A 16,323-nucleotide genomic window follows, 5' to 3' on the forward strand; every position below is an offset into this window, starting at 1 on the left:
CAATTCTGGGTATGCTTCCACTGGCTTATGAAGGACATCCCGCGACGCACTTCTCTAAGTCTTCCCTCATGTCCCGTCATCGAATAAAGACCTCAAATCTTCTCCTGAGTCCTTCTCGTTTGACCAGGAGGTGGTCCACATTGAGCTGGGATCCGTTGTCAAGCACTCGCTCACGGGTTCATGGGGGTTGGGTTGCTAGTCATACAAACTTGCGCGGTCCAGACCTACTCTACACAGCATACCTGGGTCGCTTACGCAAACATGCGACGGTTCATAAGGCAGGTGACTTGTATGTTGCAATCGCTCCTGGCAAATTCTGGGTTTTCCGGAGTTTCGAATCAGTAGGACAAAATGAACACTTCGCTTACGCAACAGAGTCTGCAAAGGGCGACTCATCTGCGTCTGGAGTCATCCCAACCCCCCCCAAAAGCTGGGTCTTTGATCGTTCTGATTGGTTGGTCGGTGACCCCCACCCTCCCATCCCCTTGTTTATAGATAGCAAGGCTACTATGTTCCAGAGACAAACATAACGACAGACAAACTGCCAGCTGTCGGTCTGTTGTCACTGGCGTTTTTGTGGTTTGTGGCAGATCCAGAGCCGCTTGGTCAAAATGTACCATCTGAGTCTTTTGCTGCTGTGCGGTGCGGCCTCATGCATTTCAGGGATGAGGAGAGAGTATTTTCTCAAAATAGAGGAGGTGTCGTGGAACTACGCCCCGACTGGGATGAACGTCATACAGGACCGAACCCTGCAGGAGGACGAGTAAGTAGTCGCGTCTCGAGCTTGTCCCTGAAGCGCGGTGAAAACCTTTTTCCAAAACCGGGCATACCGAAGACCCCAAAAATGGAACTCGTCCGTTTCGGTCAATGTATTCCGTCATTTTGTCGTACCACTGATATTCGGGACGGTATATCCATGAATAATTCCGACTATTTTATCCAATACTGGCAAGCGGTTTCAACAATTTCCATTTGTCCCTTCTCCCCCTCCCGGAAGGCCGCCCTCCCTCTTTGGTGATATCGGACAGTGATACGAATTGGACTTCGGCCTCGTGTTGGGTTTGCTGAGCTTTCAGATTCGAGCTTTCAGATTGTAGAGTCGTGGACGCCACTGCGGCGCATCCACGACCCCCCCCCGCCCCCGCCTTGCTTTCATGACCGCTCGTTGCCTTCGCAGGTGCTTGCAGAGACTCGATGTTTGCGGCGGCCCTCGGTTGTTTCTGGCCGTGGCGCAACTAATGCTTTGCCATTTCACTCTTGCCCTTTCACCTACCAAATAGACAGTAACAACAAGCAGCTGCGTCTCGCACCGTTTAAACTGTGATGAGGTCGGGGTTAGTGAAGCAGCTGGGTGCTTGTCACATTTCTTCCAACCACCCAGCTGCCACAAGCAAATGCATCACGACTACTACAATGTGACTTTTGAGTTGCTTGTGTATCGTAATGACATATTATATGGCAAACGGTGTCCACTCGCACATTTGTACCTCCTGGTTGCAAAGCGCTTTGCGCTGGATTGCGTTACCTCATTCACACACCCATGGCGGCGGAGCTACGAGGTGCTAACCAGACCACTGGGGGCAAATTGCGGGAGTTCATTGTCTTGCCAAAATGTATGTATAAAGTAAAAGCAGGAGGAGACTGGACTTGAACCTACAACTTTCCGATCGGCACCAACTTCAACGTAAATACCAAGCTCATTCATACATTATCCATACGGCTTGTCCTGCCCCCAGGGTCCATGGGCCAGAAGCAGGGTTCACCCTATATACACCGTATGCACTTCGGATGTCCAAAGCTCCGCTCGGTCCACTTCGACAATCGCACACTGAAGCTCATTTCGTCCAGGTTTACGTTCCAAAAATGGTCCTACTCGGTAGAGGATTCAGAGCTCTGGAATGGAAATGCTCTTTTATCTAACATCAAGCATGCTAAGTTTGCTTTGGGGATCGTCTGTCTGGGTGATGATACACCACCATGTGCAAATAAAGTGTTGTTCCTCCAATGGTTTGATCTATTCAGTCAAAAGACACAAAAAATTGATTGTCGAATTGTTTAACCGAACTCCCGCACCTTGATCTCCTTTCAGAGAAGCTTCAGTCTTTCTCCAGCGAGGGCCCCAGCGGATTGGCTCCACCTACAAGAAGGCCGTCTATAAGCAGTACACTGACGCCACTTACAGGGAAGTGCTGACCAAGCCGGACTGGCTGGGCTACCTGGGACCCCTGCTGATGGCAGAGGAGGGAGACACGATAGTTGTCCACCTGAAGAACTCTGCGTTCAGACCGTTCAGCATCCACCCCCACGGTCTGAACTACAGCAAGAGCAATGAAGGTGGGGAAGGTTTGATCTGCAGCTCCTTTGTTTAAAAATCAAGAACTTCACCGTTTGTCTGCTGGTACCCGCTCCCTCAGGAGCCTTGTACCCGGATGGGACCCCTCCGGAGATGAAGCGCGACGACTCGGTGGCTCCTGGTTCGTCATTGACATACGAGTGGACCCTCGCGCAGTCCCACAGCCCCACATCGGATGACAGCAACTGCCTGACCAAATTCTACCATTCCCATGTCTCCACCCCGAAAGACATCAACTCGGGCCTGATCGGACCCCTGATTGTCTGCAAAAGTGGTACTAGTCCTTCAAAAATTTATCACTCACAAATTTCGGTTTGATTGATTTCTACGACATGATGGATCAGTTTCTGACTCACCAGTGAATGTCACCTTGAGAATTTGATAGCACAAATGATTGGCAACCGTTAAATCGTTCTGTTCTGTTCTGTGTTCAATTTTTATACTTGTAGTCACTGCACATCAGAGAGGAAAGTAACTAAGTGTGGTTTGAAGGTAGAAGGTGGTGGGTAGGATAATTCAGGGGGTTTGATTAAAAAAGGGGTGCCGGTGCAGATGTTCAAGGTAGCTACAGATACAATGAGATCCTGAAGTGAGATGGAAACCGTTGGGAGGTCCAAACAATCAACACGTTAGCCCCGCCAATCATAGAAGACCCTGCTAGGACAACTAGCTTCCCGAGGGTGACGGATGCCGTTGGTGTCGAGATAGGAAGCTCTGCAGAGTACGGAGGGTTTCATGGCCCTGGGCCTGTGCACTGAGCGGCCCAAGGACTGCTGATAACAATCAAGCGTCAGAAAGATGCTAAGCTAAATGGAACCACGATGATGCAGAAGAGCAAGACCGAGGCCATCGAGAGGGGCGAGCTCCTGCACCCCATGTGCGGTATCACTGCAGCCTGAGTTTTCCCGAAGCAGATCGGAGTTTCACGGTATGCTTCGAAACACAACGACCAGGATGCCAACCAACAAACAGAATTGTAGCACATTCGATAACACGAGCCTGATTTAACCACATTTGACTTTTAGATGTTGGAGAAATGAAGTTAAATCTCAAGACGGGATGTACTGAGCTCGCTGGCCGTCAAGCCTCCGTGTCAAATGTTCTTTGAAGCAACGAACGTATTTTATTTGTCCTGGAAGGAACTCTGGATGTATACGGAGACCGGTCAGGAGACTACATGTACGCTTTGCTGTTGATGGTGTCAGACGAGAACTTCAGTTGGTACCTTGATGAAAACATCAGGACGTACATCACAAATCCTGCCAGGGACCTAATAGATGATGAGGATTTCATAGAGAGCAACAAGATGCACGGTAGGAGGGTCCCTCTTGTACACAATCACTTGCTAATGCACACGCATTCCGTTAACCTTGACGTTGTACTTTAGGTATAAATGGCCTTCTCTACGGAAACCTTCCCGGTCTGAGCGTTTGCCAAGGAAACAGAATCTTCTGGCATGTGTTCGCCCTCGGAAATGAGGTACCGACCCAACTCTTTAGCTCTGTGATTCACCCGGAGGTTACCGTGCATCCAGTAACTTTCAATCTGCAACGGGCAGGTGGACATGCATTCAGTCCATTTCCACGGCCAGATCTTAACCGTCCTAGGGCATCACACGGACACCATCAGCCTCTTCCCCGGCTCCAGCGCTACAGCCGAAATGGTCGCCGACAACCCCGGACACTGGCTGTTGACGTGCAGCGTTAACGACCACCTGAACGGTGAGCGCCGGTCCTCCGAGTGTAAAATCTGACCACCGGGTCGATGATGGAACTCCATGACGCAAAAGATGCTCCCAGCTAAGTGCTTTTCCTTTGGATGCAGCCGGTATGCAGGCGATCTTTGAGATCAAGAAGTGCTTTCCCAACGTCCACAAACCTCGTCCACACGGCGAGATCAGAGAGTACTTCATTGCCGCCGAAGAAGACTTCTGGGACTACGCTCCGACGCTGCCGACTGATGGGTCCGTCACCCTTTAAGTTGTGGGTTTCCCCTTAAAGAACTCCCAGATTTTAATTCATGCGTGTTTTGGTGAATATGTGTTTCTGCAGGGAAGCGAGCAAGTTTGTAACCAAAGGCCGTGATCGTATCGGGAGCCGTTACAAGAAGGTTCGCTACGTGGAATACCTCGACAGAACTTTCACAACAAAGATGCTCCGCAGCCCAGAAGAGCAACACCTCGGGATTCTCGGTAATCCAGAAAACACTGAACTGTCCCTCCTGTCTTCTGGTTTACACCACAGGCTAGTCGGAGGGACGTCTCCTTCTTGGACATTTAAAGTCATGCGAGACGACTTCTTCTTCTTCTTCTTCTTCTTCTTCTTCTTCTTCTTCTTCTTCTTCTTCTTCTTCTTCTTCTTCTTCTTCTTCTTCTTCTTCTTCTTCTTCTTCTTCTTCTTCTTCTTCTTCTTCTTCTTCTTCTTCTTCTTCTTCTTCTTCTTCTTCTTCTTCTTCTTCTTCTTCTTCTTCTTCTTCTTCTTCTTCTTCTTCTTCTTCTTCTTCTTCTTCCCTTCAGGTGTCGCCACAGCGAGTCAACTTTCTCCATCGAACCCTATTCTCTGGATCCTCCTCTCTCACACCAACTACCTTCATATCCTCTCTCACCAAGTCCATACATCTTCTGTTTGGTCTTCCTCCAGACCTCTTGCCTGGCAGCTTTACCTTCAGCAACCTTCTACCCAGATCTTCACCATGGTTTGGACATGAACACTCCTTTGCTCATGTCCAAAACATCTCAATCATCACTTTGTCTCGGTCATACATGTCCTGCACCCCTGTGACAGATTCTTCTTCTTTCGGCTTTTCCCTTCAGGTGTCGCCACAGCGAGTCAACTTTCTCCATCTAACCCTATTCTCTGGATCCTCCTCTCTCACACCAACTACCTTCATATCTTCTCTCACTACGTCCATAAATCTTCTCTTTGGTCTTCCTCCAGACCTCTTGCCTGGCAGCTCGAATTCCAGCATCTGTCTACCAATATATTCTCTATCCCTCCTCTGTCCATGACCCAACCATCTCAGTCTGGCTTCTCTGACCTTCTCACCAAAACATCTAACATGTGCTGTTCCTCTGATAGCCTCATTCCTGATCCTCTCCATCATGGTCACTCCCAAACATGCTAGTCAACCAAAACTATACCATTGGTCTGCGCCTTCCAAATAATCGAAATGTTCCCTTAATCGTCCGCACCAGATTACGACCCACCGCCGTTGTTCCTGTCAACCCACAGACAAGGACAGTACCTTGGGAATAGCTACCGCGGAGGGGTATAAAAACCGACCATTTAAACTGAAATTCCTGCAAGCTTACCGGCTGCTTGTCCGCCACCAGGGCCAGTGCTGCGAGCTGAAGAGAAGGACACCATCAAGGTGGTCTTCAAGAACAAAGCTAGCCGACCCTACACGATACAAGCGCACGGCGTCCAGTACAGCATAGAGCAAGACGGGACTCTCTATCACAACGAACTGGAAGGTTAGCGCACATGCTAGCACCGAGTCAATGGCAAATGATAACAGAAGGGCTCCCTTGTTGCATTTTTCACACTTTGCCGTTTTTGTTTTCGTCCCGCCACCCATTCAGAGTCCTACACGGAGAAGAAACTGAGGGAACTGAAACGGCAGCCGAGTGAGTGACCTCGCCAAACCCGGATCCAAAGATCATACTTGAATGAAAATCTAATTTTCTTCCTAACCTATGAATAAACGTACCAGGGGTGGTGACGCCCCCGCCGGCCTCCCTGGTCCGGCCCGGGACGATGCATACCTACGAGTGGACGGTGCCCATTGGTGCCGGACCAGTCGACGGGGAGGCGGACTGCCTTACGTACTTGTACTTCTCCGGAGTGGACCCTGTAAAGGACACCAACTCCGGACTGGTCGGACCACTACTCGTCTGCAGACCTAACTCTCTGAAGAGAGGAGTACAGGTAATGAAATGAAAAGTCATACCTCAATGAAGGTCACATTTTCCTGAGTGGTGCAAAGTAACACCTTCTATGGAGATACCGAACGGACGAGCGCCGTCCGGTTTGCGGAGATGCTCAAGATCGGGCTTAAAACCCGAGACCGCCTTCGTCTCTCCGCAGAAGAACTACGACAAAGAGTTCCACCTGATGGCCACGGTGTTCGACGAGAACCTGAGCTGGTACCTGGACGAAAACATCCAGACCTTCACCACGGCTCCCGCCTCCGTCGACAAGGAAGACGAAGGTTTCATCGACAGCAACAGCATGCACTGTACGCGGCGCCTCAAACAACGGGATTCAACCCGTCGATGCAAAAAATTGGCGTTAAAATCCGCGACTTATTTTCCTCCCGTCAGCCATCAACGGGTTCGTGTACGGGAACCTCCCGGGTCTGACCATGTGCAAGGGAGATCACGTCACCTGGCACCTGTCGGGACTGGGATCGGAGAAGGACATCAACTCCTTGTATTTCCAAGGAAACCGTTTCATCTACCGCCAGAACCGACGCGACACCATCAGCGTTTTCCCTCACATCTCACACACCGTCACCATGAAGCCTGACAGCATAGGTAACCTTCTCCGCTTACGTCCTCCAGAGCCCGCGGAGAAGTTTTAGAAAAAGGAGTTGAAGCTCACGGTGGAAGCTGAGATCGGGGGAAGTGGAAATAGGCCGTCATTTGTGGTGTCGTGGGAATTTGGGGGAAATGAATGAGGACTTGATGAAGGGAAAAGACTGAAATAGCAACGTGTAGGAATGTGATCTGACCGGGCTTCCATCCATCCATCCATCCGTCCATCCATCCATCCATCCATCCATCCATCCGTCAGTCTATCCATCAGCCATCCATACACCCTTCTGCCCATCTATTCATTCACTCATCAGTCCATCATCCATCCATCCATCAATTTCATCTGTCCATCCATCCATTGATTAATCCATTTATTCATTCCTTCATCTATCATCCATCCATCCATCCATTGATCAATTCATCCATCTACCCATTCAACCATCCGTCCATCCATCAATCCATTAATTAATTCATCCATCAGTCCATTGGTTTATCCATTCAGTCATTCCTTCATCTATCATCCATCAATTTACCTATCCATCCATCCATCCATCCATCCATCCATCCATCCATCCATCCATCAACTCATCCATCCATCCATCCATCTACTCATCCATCTACTCATCCATCCATCCATCTACTCATCCATCCATCCATCTACTCATCCATCTACTCATCCATCCATCCATCCTCCATCCATCCATCCATCCGTCCATCCATCCATTGATTAATGCATTCATTCATTCCTTCATCTATCAGCCATTCATCTACCTATTCATCCATCCATCCATTCATCCATCATTCTTTCATCCATCTATCTGATTCATCCATCCATCCATCCATCCACCTATTAATCTATTATCCACCCCATCCATCCATTCAATTCATTCAACCACCTATCATCCATCCATTCATCCATTGATCCATCAATCTAAAAATTAATCCATCCATCCATCCATCCATCCATCCATCCATTCATTCAATTCATCCCTTCGTCTACTATCAATCATCCACCCATCAATTCTGTCATTTCATCCATCCATCCGTCCATCCATCCATCCATTCATCCATCAATTGATTCATCCATTCCTTCATCCATTCCTTCATCCATCCATCCATCCATCCATCCATCCATCCATCCATTAATCAATCCATCCATTGATTAATCCATTCAATTCATTCCTTCATCTATCATCCATCATCTACCTATTCATCTATATCCATCCATCCATTCATCCATAATTCTTTCATCCATCCATCCATTAATTAATTCATCCATCCATCCATCCATCTACCTATTCATCTATTATCCACCCCATCCATCCATTCAATTCATTGATCCATCAATCTATTAATTGATTCATCCATCCATCAATCCATCATCCATCCATTCACCCATCTATTCATTCATCCACCAATCAGCCATCCATCTATCTGTCCTTCCATTGATTCATCCGTTCATTCATTCCTTCATCTATCATCCATCTACCTATTCATCTATTATCCATCCATCCATCCATCCATCCATCCATTCATTCAATTCATCCCTTCATCTACTATCAATCATCCACCCATCAATTCTGTCATTTCATCCATCCATCCGTCCATCCATCACTTCCACCATCATTCCCAAAGCACTGCAATCAGTCACCAGTCCTTCCACTCCTCCATCCACTCCTTCCTTCCTTCCTTCCTTCCTTCCTTCCTTCCTTCCTTCCTTCCTTCCCGCGTCTCTAATGAACATCCTGCATGTTCTGAGTTGACGACAGAAAGCAGGAGCCTCCAGCTGGTCGGTGGAAGCGCCGACTCGAGTTTTTTTAATGTATTTGTTTTTGTTTCGGTTGTGGCGGCGATGTCAGTGTTTACTGAGCTGGTAATAAGCGGAGGCAGCAGGTAACCGGAATTTGAATAAGCCCAACCTCGCTTGTAGGATGTCAAAAGATTATACGGCAGTGATAAACATAACAAAAGTCTTTAATTTAGCTGGAGAGCTCAAGCCATGAATGTGGATGAAAATGTCAGGCGTGATACAGCTGCTTAGCCAGATGTTTGTTACCGATGTTTGGAGCCGTCGCTTCCGGGATTTTTTGCGCAACCGCTCGGATTACGAATGATAACGTTCGGGATTAACTACCTTAATGGCGGCTACCTTAAAAGACCGCTTACGCGCAGAATGGCTCCTGAAAACCTACATTTAAGTTCAAATGCTAAATTAATAGGCATCTTAAGTAATTGATATAGAGAGCGACGCAATATAAGCTAACCGGTTAGCGGTCGCCATCCCGAAACACAAGGGTTCCTAACCTTTCTGACCCTTAGGCCCATTTTTTTCAGTACAGAGTAGCCCAGGGCCCATTAAATATAATTTTAACATTATTTATTATTATTGATTATATTATATTTTATTTAATATGTATTATTTAATATATATACACTGTATAGGTTTATAATTATGGTGAATGGTTTCTCACTTCTGGCTACGAGCTAGCTAGCTTTCAGTGCACATTTAGAGTTGCCAGTCAGTGACAGGATCCATCTTTTCTGCATCTGCATCTTCTTTTCTCTTGAAAAATTCCACCGGCTTTCCCGCAAGCGTCGGATGCTCGGTCTCTTGGTGCCGCTGTAGTTTTTGACGGCTTAAGAGCTTCGTTAGCCGGCGTTAACGCACGCTCCACACACCGGGCGCTACCTCCGTTTACGAAACCGTACTTAATGAAGTCGGGATTGTACTCGCGCAAAAATGTACTTTTTGGCGGGGGGTCGTCTTCATTTTTTTCCTTTTAAATATTTCTCCATCTTGTTTGTTTACAGCTAGCTGAGTGTCTTCTTATTTATGGAGCTGGTTAAAGTAACAACTGACTGATGCGTTAGCGCCACTACATGGTTAGGAGTTGTTATTGCGTCCTGCACGCCTCGCGGCCCACAGGTACAAAACAGATTTTTTTTTGCGGCCCACTCGGTGGCGCTGCCTAAACCTAGCGTGTCTTTTAGCTTCCTATTGTATGCTTCATATTTGCCGGGCGATTGCGTTGCAGGTCAGTTCGAGGTGGTGTCCCCCACCGTGAAAAACTACCGCGGCGGGATGCGAGCCAACTACAGAGTGAGGAAGTGCAAATTCTTCCAGCGACCGGGCAAGATGATGTGGAGGTCGTCAACGTACTACATCGCCGCGGTGGAGGTGGAATGGGACTACTCCCCGAGTCGCACCTGGGAGGCCGAGATGTTTCACGGTCAAGAGAAGTAAGGGTGCCGCATTTCCGAGGTGGCTTTCGCGTTTCCTTGTTCGGGGATGAAAACGCAATTGTTGTTTTTAAGATGACTTACTACCAGATGCTCTCAGCATGAAAGCAACGTTTTTGGACGACTGAAAATGTGGTTTGAGATGCTAAGCTAGCGTAAATTAAATGCTGGATTGTGACCTGGGTAGTATACAGAGAATAGGTTCAGTTGGAGAAGGTGGATTTGCCTCAAGGTAAAAGCGGAAAGGAGAAGAAGACGACAAAGACCGAGTCGGGTCGTCAAAAAGAACTAGAACGATTAGCGTTAGCGGCTAACATAGTGTTAGCTAAATGATTTCAACGCGAGTTCCTCTGCAGCCCTGCGACGGCTTTCCTCGACAAGGAGGGGGGGTTCATCGGCTCGCGGTACAAGAAGGTGGTCTACCGCCAGTACACCGACAGCAAGTTTGACCAGCAGGTCGAAAGGCACGCAGATATGGAGCACCTTGGAATTTTGGGTAAGCGAGTATACGCTCATCGCTTGTACGCCATTTCCGATTGAAATACCTTCAATTATGAAGGTATGCTAGCTGTGCAATTGATTGTCCGGGTAACGTGGAGTTCTTCCTCCCTCTCAGGTCCGATGATCCACGCTAACACTGGTGAAAAGGTGAAGGTGGTTTTCAAGAACATGGCGTCCAGGGATTATTCGATCCACGCTCATGGAGTCATGACCGTGGAGACGGAAGCGACGGAGAACCCGCAGATTTATCACACCAAACCGGGTGCGTGAATTTGAATTAAAACACCGGTCTTAAGTTAAAGTTGATAACGGAACTACCTTCAAATTTGACTGACTTTATTTGGGATTTTGGATTAAGATACCGTATTTTGCGCACCGTACTAAAAGGCGCAGTCGCAGTTATGTGTGCTATTACTGTATTTAACACACATATAAGGCGCACCTGATTATAAGGCGCGGGCTTTTACAATCCACGCCCACACTTTCCCCTTTAACGTTCTCATGGTGTCCTCTACTACGTCCGCCTTACAACAACAACACACACAAGCATACAAGTCTGCGTATTTGAAAATAGAGCGGGGGCAAAACTGAGTTTGGTATTCACATTTTTTTACCGGTAATCGTCATCAATCAAACCAATCGAAGTCCTCATCCTCTGTTTCTGATTTGAACATCTGCGCTACATCTCCATCAAACATGCCAGGTTCACTTTCTTCACTGTCAGAGTCACTTTCCTCAGAAATGATGCCGGCTTTTGCGAAAGCTCGAACAACAGCGCCGGCGGACACGTTAGCCCGAGCGTCTACAATCCATTCGCAAATTGTGGCGTAACTCACCTGGCGCTGCCTTCCACTCTTAGAGAAACTGTGGTGTCCAAGAAGACTTTTCGTACCCCGTTGTACGTATCGCTACCGTGCTGCTCCCCTTTTCTCCACAGTATGACTCACCGGGATGTCGAAAGTGAGCACCACAGGGCGCGCTGCACATTTTGAAGAAAATCTAGGACTTTTATGTGCCCTTATAGTCGTGAAAATACAGCAGTAAGATTGTTACCAGATACCCGACGTTCCACCCTCGATCAAGCGCTTGGTAACGTTGGCAAAGACGCGCAGCCTCTTGCCGGGTTCTGCTTTTCGTAGCCCTGCACTGGCAGGAACGCAGAGGTTGTATTGGGTGATGGGGCTCTTTGAGAAGTGCAGCGCCTGAACATTTAGGGCTTTATTGGCTCTTAAAGTCTTCTCTGAATGGTAAAAGGAGGAAGCTGAAACAAAACCATCCCGCGTACACGTGCAGCAGAATTCTGAATGGACAGGCCGACAAGAGATACCGGTATAGCTGTAAAAAGTCCGTTGACATTGTTGGACTACTTCATCGGTAGCTTTTCGAAGGGTATCATTTTCTGCGATGTAGACTTTGCAAGACTTTTCTCGACGTCTGTATTTAGTCGCTACAAGTCGCTAGTTTACCTTTCGTTTCCTCACTGGTGACCAAAAGAAGTTGTGTTTCCCCAGGTGAGACTCACACCTACGAGTGGTACATCACAAAGGACACTGGGCCAACCAGCGAGCAGGAGGAGTGCTCCGTCTCGGCATACTACTCAACAGTTGATGTTAGCAAGGTACGTTGACGCTAAAGCCCACGAGTCTCAGCCCGGCACTGACCTGCGCATTGACACTCTTTCTTCCCGCCCACAAGGACCTGTATAGCGGTCTGATTGGTCCCTTGGTGATCTGTCGCAGGAGCTGGGCCAGGTGAGCCTCCTCTAAACATCGGTATCATAGCAAAACAAAGCAAAGCTGGTATTGTAAACTTTGGTACTTATGTGACATTGAGGTCTTCAGATGCAGGTAGACTGGCTTAGACGATTGTCCGATGCCAACTCGCCGATATAAAGTTTCATCAACTTTTCTTTTTCCAAGGACCTTCGGTCTGAAGAAAGAGGTGGAGGAATTTGCTCTGCTTTTCCTGGTGTTTGATGAGAACGAGAGTTGGTAGGTAAAAAAACAACCCATTTGCAAGCTGAGACTCAGTTAAACCAAAATGTGTCTTCACCTACCATTGAGAGAAGTATGATCAAGCTTTATTGATACAGACTATCCTGAATAATGCTACTAAAATTTTCCACCCTCAGCTTTAAACATCCTGAGGTGTCTCCTTAAAATCTTAAGCCCCTTAAAACATTCCCCGTCTTAGCTGCTGCTAGCCTGCTGAGGCAAATGTAAAGTAAGATCCTGGGTGGCCTTTGCGTGGCGTGAAATATGACGCGTAGCATTGAGGCTAGTAGGGTGCGCTAACAGTAAGTGTCATGGTAATGAGGGAGTTTTGCCTTTGGCAGGACAACTAGGGACTAGCTTAGCACTTTCTCAAAAAGGAAGTTTTCAAGCCTGTTCTTTAACAACGAGATAGTCCGCCTTTCCGGATGGAGACTTGGAAGCACTGTTTCCTGTTCTGCTAGGCCTCCCATAGTCACGGTGCGCCATCCATTACTCTGCCAACAATACTTTTGTGAAGAGACTGTTTATCTGTACATCACGTGGGTTCTGCATTGGACAAATTTTCTGAAATGTTACGGTCACCACGACTTACGACAAACAAATTGGTGCAGGTATCTGGATGACAACATTCGGAAACACATCAGGAATCCTCGGCCGAACCTGAAGGATGATGACGACTTCGTAGAGAGCAACAAGATGCACGGTGAGAACATCACTCACCCAAATCCATCAGGGTCGGGTTTGTAGCTGGGCTGCGGATTGCCGTAAGATTGGAAGTGCACGGCTGGTTCCCGGCTATCAGCGAGGGCTTAAAACCTAGACCCTACTCGTCCATGTAGGCCACCTGTGACCCGACTGGACCTGTCGATGTATCCTAGCATTTCTCCCCTAGTACCCGTCCCCGACCGGGCCTCTCCCTTGTTGGCATTTGTTAGTGCCTTCTGTCTAGTAGCCTTCTCCTGCCCTGTGCCTCCCCCTCTACTCTGTCTTCCTGCTCCTGGCCTGCATCCCCCTGCGGTGTCCTGTGGTTCCCGGCAATCAATGAGGGCTTAAAGCCTAGACCCTACTCGTCCATGTAGGCCAGCGCCTCTTGCCTGGCCACCTGTGACTCCACTGGACCTGTCGATGTATGCTAGCATTTTTCCCCCAGCACCTGTCCCCGACCGGGCCTCTCCCTTGTTGGCATATGTTAGTGCCTTCTGTCTAGTAGCCTTCTCCTGCCCTGTGCCTCCCCCTCTACTCGGTCCTCCTGCTCCTGGCCTGCATCCCCCCTGCGGTGTCCTGTGGTTCCCGGCAATCAATGAGGGCTTAAAAGCCGAAGCTTCGAGCCTCACTGGTTGCCGGGTCACTGGGTCTTCTCCACGCGTTCATTTTTCCTGGTGGTGTAAACCCCTGCTGGGCTTCTGCCCCCCTTGTTGGTGTATGTTAGCGCCTACCGCCTCGCCGCCCGCCCCCGCCTGGGCTTCCTGTTCCCGCCCAGGTTTCCCCCATCGTCGGTGTATGCTAGCACCTCTTGCCTGGCCGCCTCTGACCCGACCGGGCTTCCCTCGTCGGTGTATTCTAGCGCCTTCCCCCTCGCCGGCCACGAATCATTCTATTTGCAAAGCAGGATATCATTTTAGTTCATCTTGTCCTGAAGTCCTATTTTCTGTTTGCGTGCGTATCCAGCCATCAATGGTTATTTGTACGGCAACCTGAAGGGCTTGAACATGGAAGTCGACGATAAGATCTACTGGTACCTGATGGGCATGGGCACCGAGGTCGACATACATAGCGTACACTGGCATGGCCACAGTGTGGAGTACAAGGTCAGCACACACATGTAAATCAGAAAGGGGGCAAGACTTGTATGCCGTCAACTATAATCTATTTTGACTGTCATCGCTTTCCAGCTTGGTGGCGGTCGTCACAACACCGATGTGTACGAGCTGTTTCCAGCCATTTTCCAGGTAAGAGCCCTCAAGATGCGCAAGCGTTTGCTCCTTCTAGCCTGACGGCGTGTTGTCGAGCAAGACGCCGAACCCCTGACAGCTCCCCACCCTCAGGGTTCATCTACGAATGGTTTAAGTGAGGGTAAATGATTGGAGAAGTTCTGACTTACCTCCTTCTGGTGTTCAGACGGTGAAGATGCGTCCGAAGTACCCAGGAACTTGGTTGCTCCACTGTCACGTCACCGACCACATCAAGGCCGGCATGGAGGCCATGTACACTGTCAAGGAGAAAGGTAAGAGCGATTCAGCGAGGGGAAAACAGTTGGACCCATTTCAACGGCAATGGAGATTTTATCATTACTTGTTTTGTTTTTTTTTGTATTTCGCAGCAAAGAGGGGTGGATTGTTCGGTTGAAGGGTTGACACACCTCAAAAACACCCCCAAACACACATTCCAGCGAAGCCCCGTCAACCCAACGTAACCTCTATTTTTAAAACTGTTAAAATGTGTTTTTTTTTTAAAGCGTTTTTGATATTTTCCTCGTCAAAAGTGTTTTCTGTGTGTGAAATAAAAGCAGAGAAACCATGAATTTCCTATTTTTTCTCACGCTACCTGTTGTCAGCCAGTAGAGGGCACTGTGGCCTGAAGGTACGTTGCCGGTTGCAAAGTGGAGATCCATCACATCTCAGGTTTCTGTGAAAGAAGAAAACTCAATTCAAACGAAGACTGACATTTTTAACGGTTTATTTTTCAAAAACACAAATGTCCACAAGCTCATACGAGCTGTTCCTCGGTTCACGTCGCCATTAGATGGTAGCACCGCGGCTCAAACATTTCATTTTCCGTCCGCTCCAAAAAGCGCCTTTCCCTACTCCACATCTGCACCTCCTGGATGTACCTTTTGCAGGAAGGGGAGGGGATCTCGCAGCAAACAATGACATTTCAGTCCCAGCACGCTGATTGATATGAATTGGCAAGGATGTAGCTGTGAGCCTCTGAGCCTCTCGGCCTCCTGGATGCGAGGCTGTTGGTTCCATCCGTCTACAAGTACAGATGCTAAATCTAACCACTCCTGGGAAAGAGTTTCCACAGTTCATCTGTCAGCCAGAGAGAACTTTCTAGACATTGGAGTTAACAAGATCTGGTAATAGCCTCGCTGGCAAGCCGCCACTGAATGTACGACTCTAAAAAAAACGAAATGTAGCTTTTGATTTAGCATGTTTAGCATATTTTGCAAATCCAAAAGAGCGCCGGCAGCTGATTTTGTATGTCAGATAGGAAGTACTCGAGGGAGAGCGCAAGGGGAAAAAGCAAAATCGGACAGAGATGCAAGAAGTATCAACGCGATCAGATGATACCGGACGGCTGCACCAGAAAATGCCGAACCTTAGCGAATCAGAAAAGCAACTTCTTGCTACTCCGGGTCAGGGGTTTGGCGGTGTTGTACTTTTACTGCCTTCTCTATTCAAATTAAATCTGCTGAGCAATTAGGACCGGCAAGTATGCGTGTCCGCCCGCAACCGACACACACACACACAGCGAACATAAAAAGGACACACACATACACTCTCCCTGTCGTGCACGGCACTGAGTGCGCATCAGTGTTTCAGCGGCCGGCCGCGCTACTCCATTAGCCGTGGAGGAAAATGGAATTTGAAAGATTCGGAGCATGAAATATGGCCGAAATAATACCAGCGCCGATGCGAACGCCGCGCTGCATCTCAATGACGTGCCAAGATCTGTTGCGCCGGCCTATCTGCAACACAAGT

The 16,323-nt window shown here is 48.4% G+C and overlaps 1 protein-coding gene across 1 annotated transcript; it reads left to right on the forward strand.

Moving 5' to 3' along the window:
* Window positions 1-509: 509 nt before the first annotated feature.
* Window positions 510-15,143, forward strand: cp (ceruloplasmin). Its single transcript, XM_086139330.1, has 24 exons — window positions 510-763; window positions 2,090-2,334; window positions 2,415-2,627; window positions 3,493-3,666; window positions 3,741-3,832; window positions 3,912-4,074; window positions 4,178-4,316; window positions 4,405-4,544; window positions 5,685-5,825; window positions 5,934-5,978; window positions 6,065-6,279; window positions 6,439-6,589; window positions 6,675-6,887; window positions 9,923-10,127; window positions 10,484-10,623; window positions 10,744-10,890; window positions 12,140-12,246; window positions 12,324-12,379; window positions 12,548-12,619; window positions 13,234-13,325; window positions 14,291-14,430; window positions 14,515-14,571; window positions 14,741-14,846; window positions 14,943-15,143. Exons 1-24 carry the CDS (start codon window positions 612-614, stop codon window positions 14,966-14,968), a joined length of 3,231 nt encoding a protein of 1,076 aa, XP_085995456.1. The 5' UTR covers window positions 510-611; the 3' UTR covers window positions 14,969-15,143.
* Window positions 15,144-16,323: the final 1,180 nt, after the last annotated feature.

Source organism: Fistularia commersonii, chromosome 1, assembly GCF_037954325.1.
Source record: "Fistularia commersonii isolate RoL2024-O1a breed Wild chromosome 1, RoL_Fcom_v1.0, whole genome shotgun sequence".
Lineage (NCBI taxonomy): Eukaryota > Metazoa > Chordata > Actinopteri > Syngnathiformes > Fistulariidae > Fistularia > Fistularia commersonii.

Bases quoted from the DNA above. Each gene is read 5' to 3' on its own strand.
- cp (XM_086139330.1), top strand. From the start codon at position 612: ATGTACCATCTGAGTCTTTTGCTGCTGTGCGGTGCGGCCTCATGCATT. The intron at 10,891-12,139 runs GTGCGTGAATTT...GTGTTTCCCCAG, and splicing joins GATTTATCACACCAAACCGG to GTGAGACTCACACCTACGAG. The intron at 14,431-14,514 runs GTCAGCACACAC...ATCGCTTTCCAG, and splicing joins GCCACAGTGTGGAGTACAAG to CTTGGTGGCGGTCGTCACAA.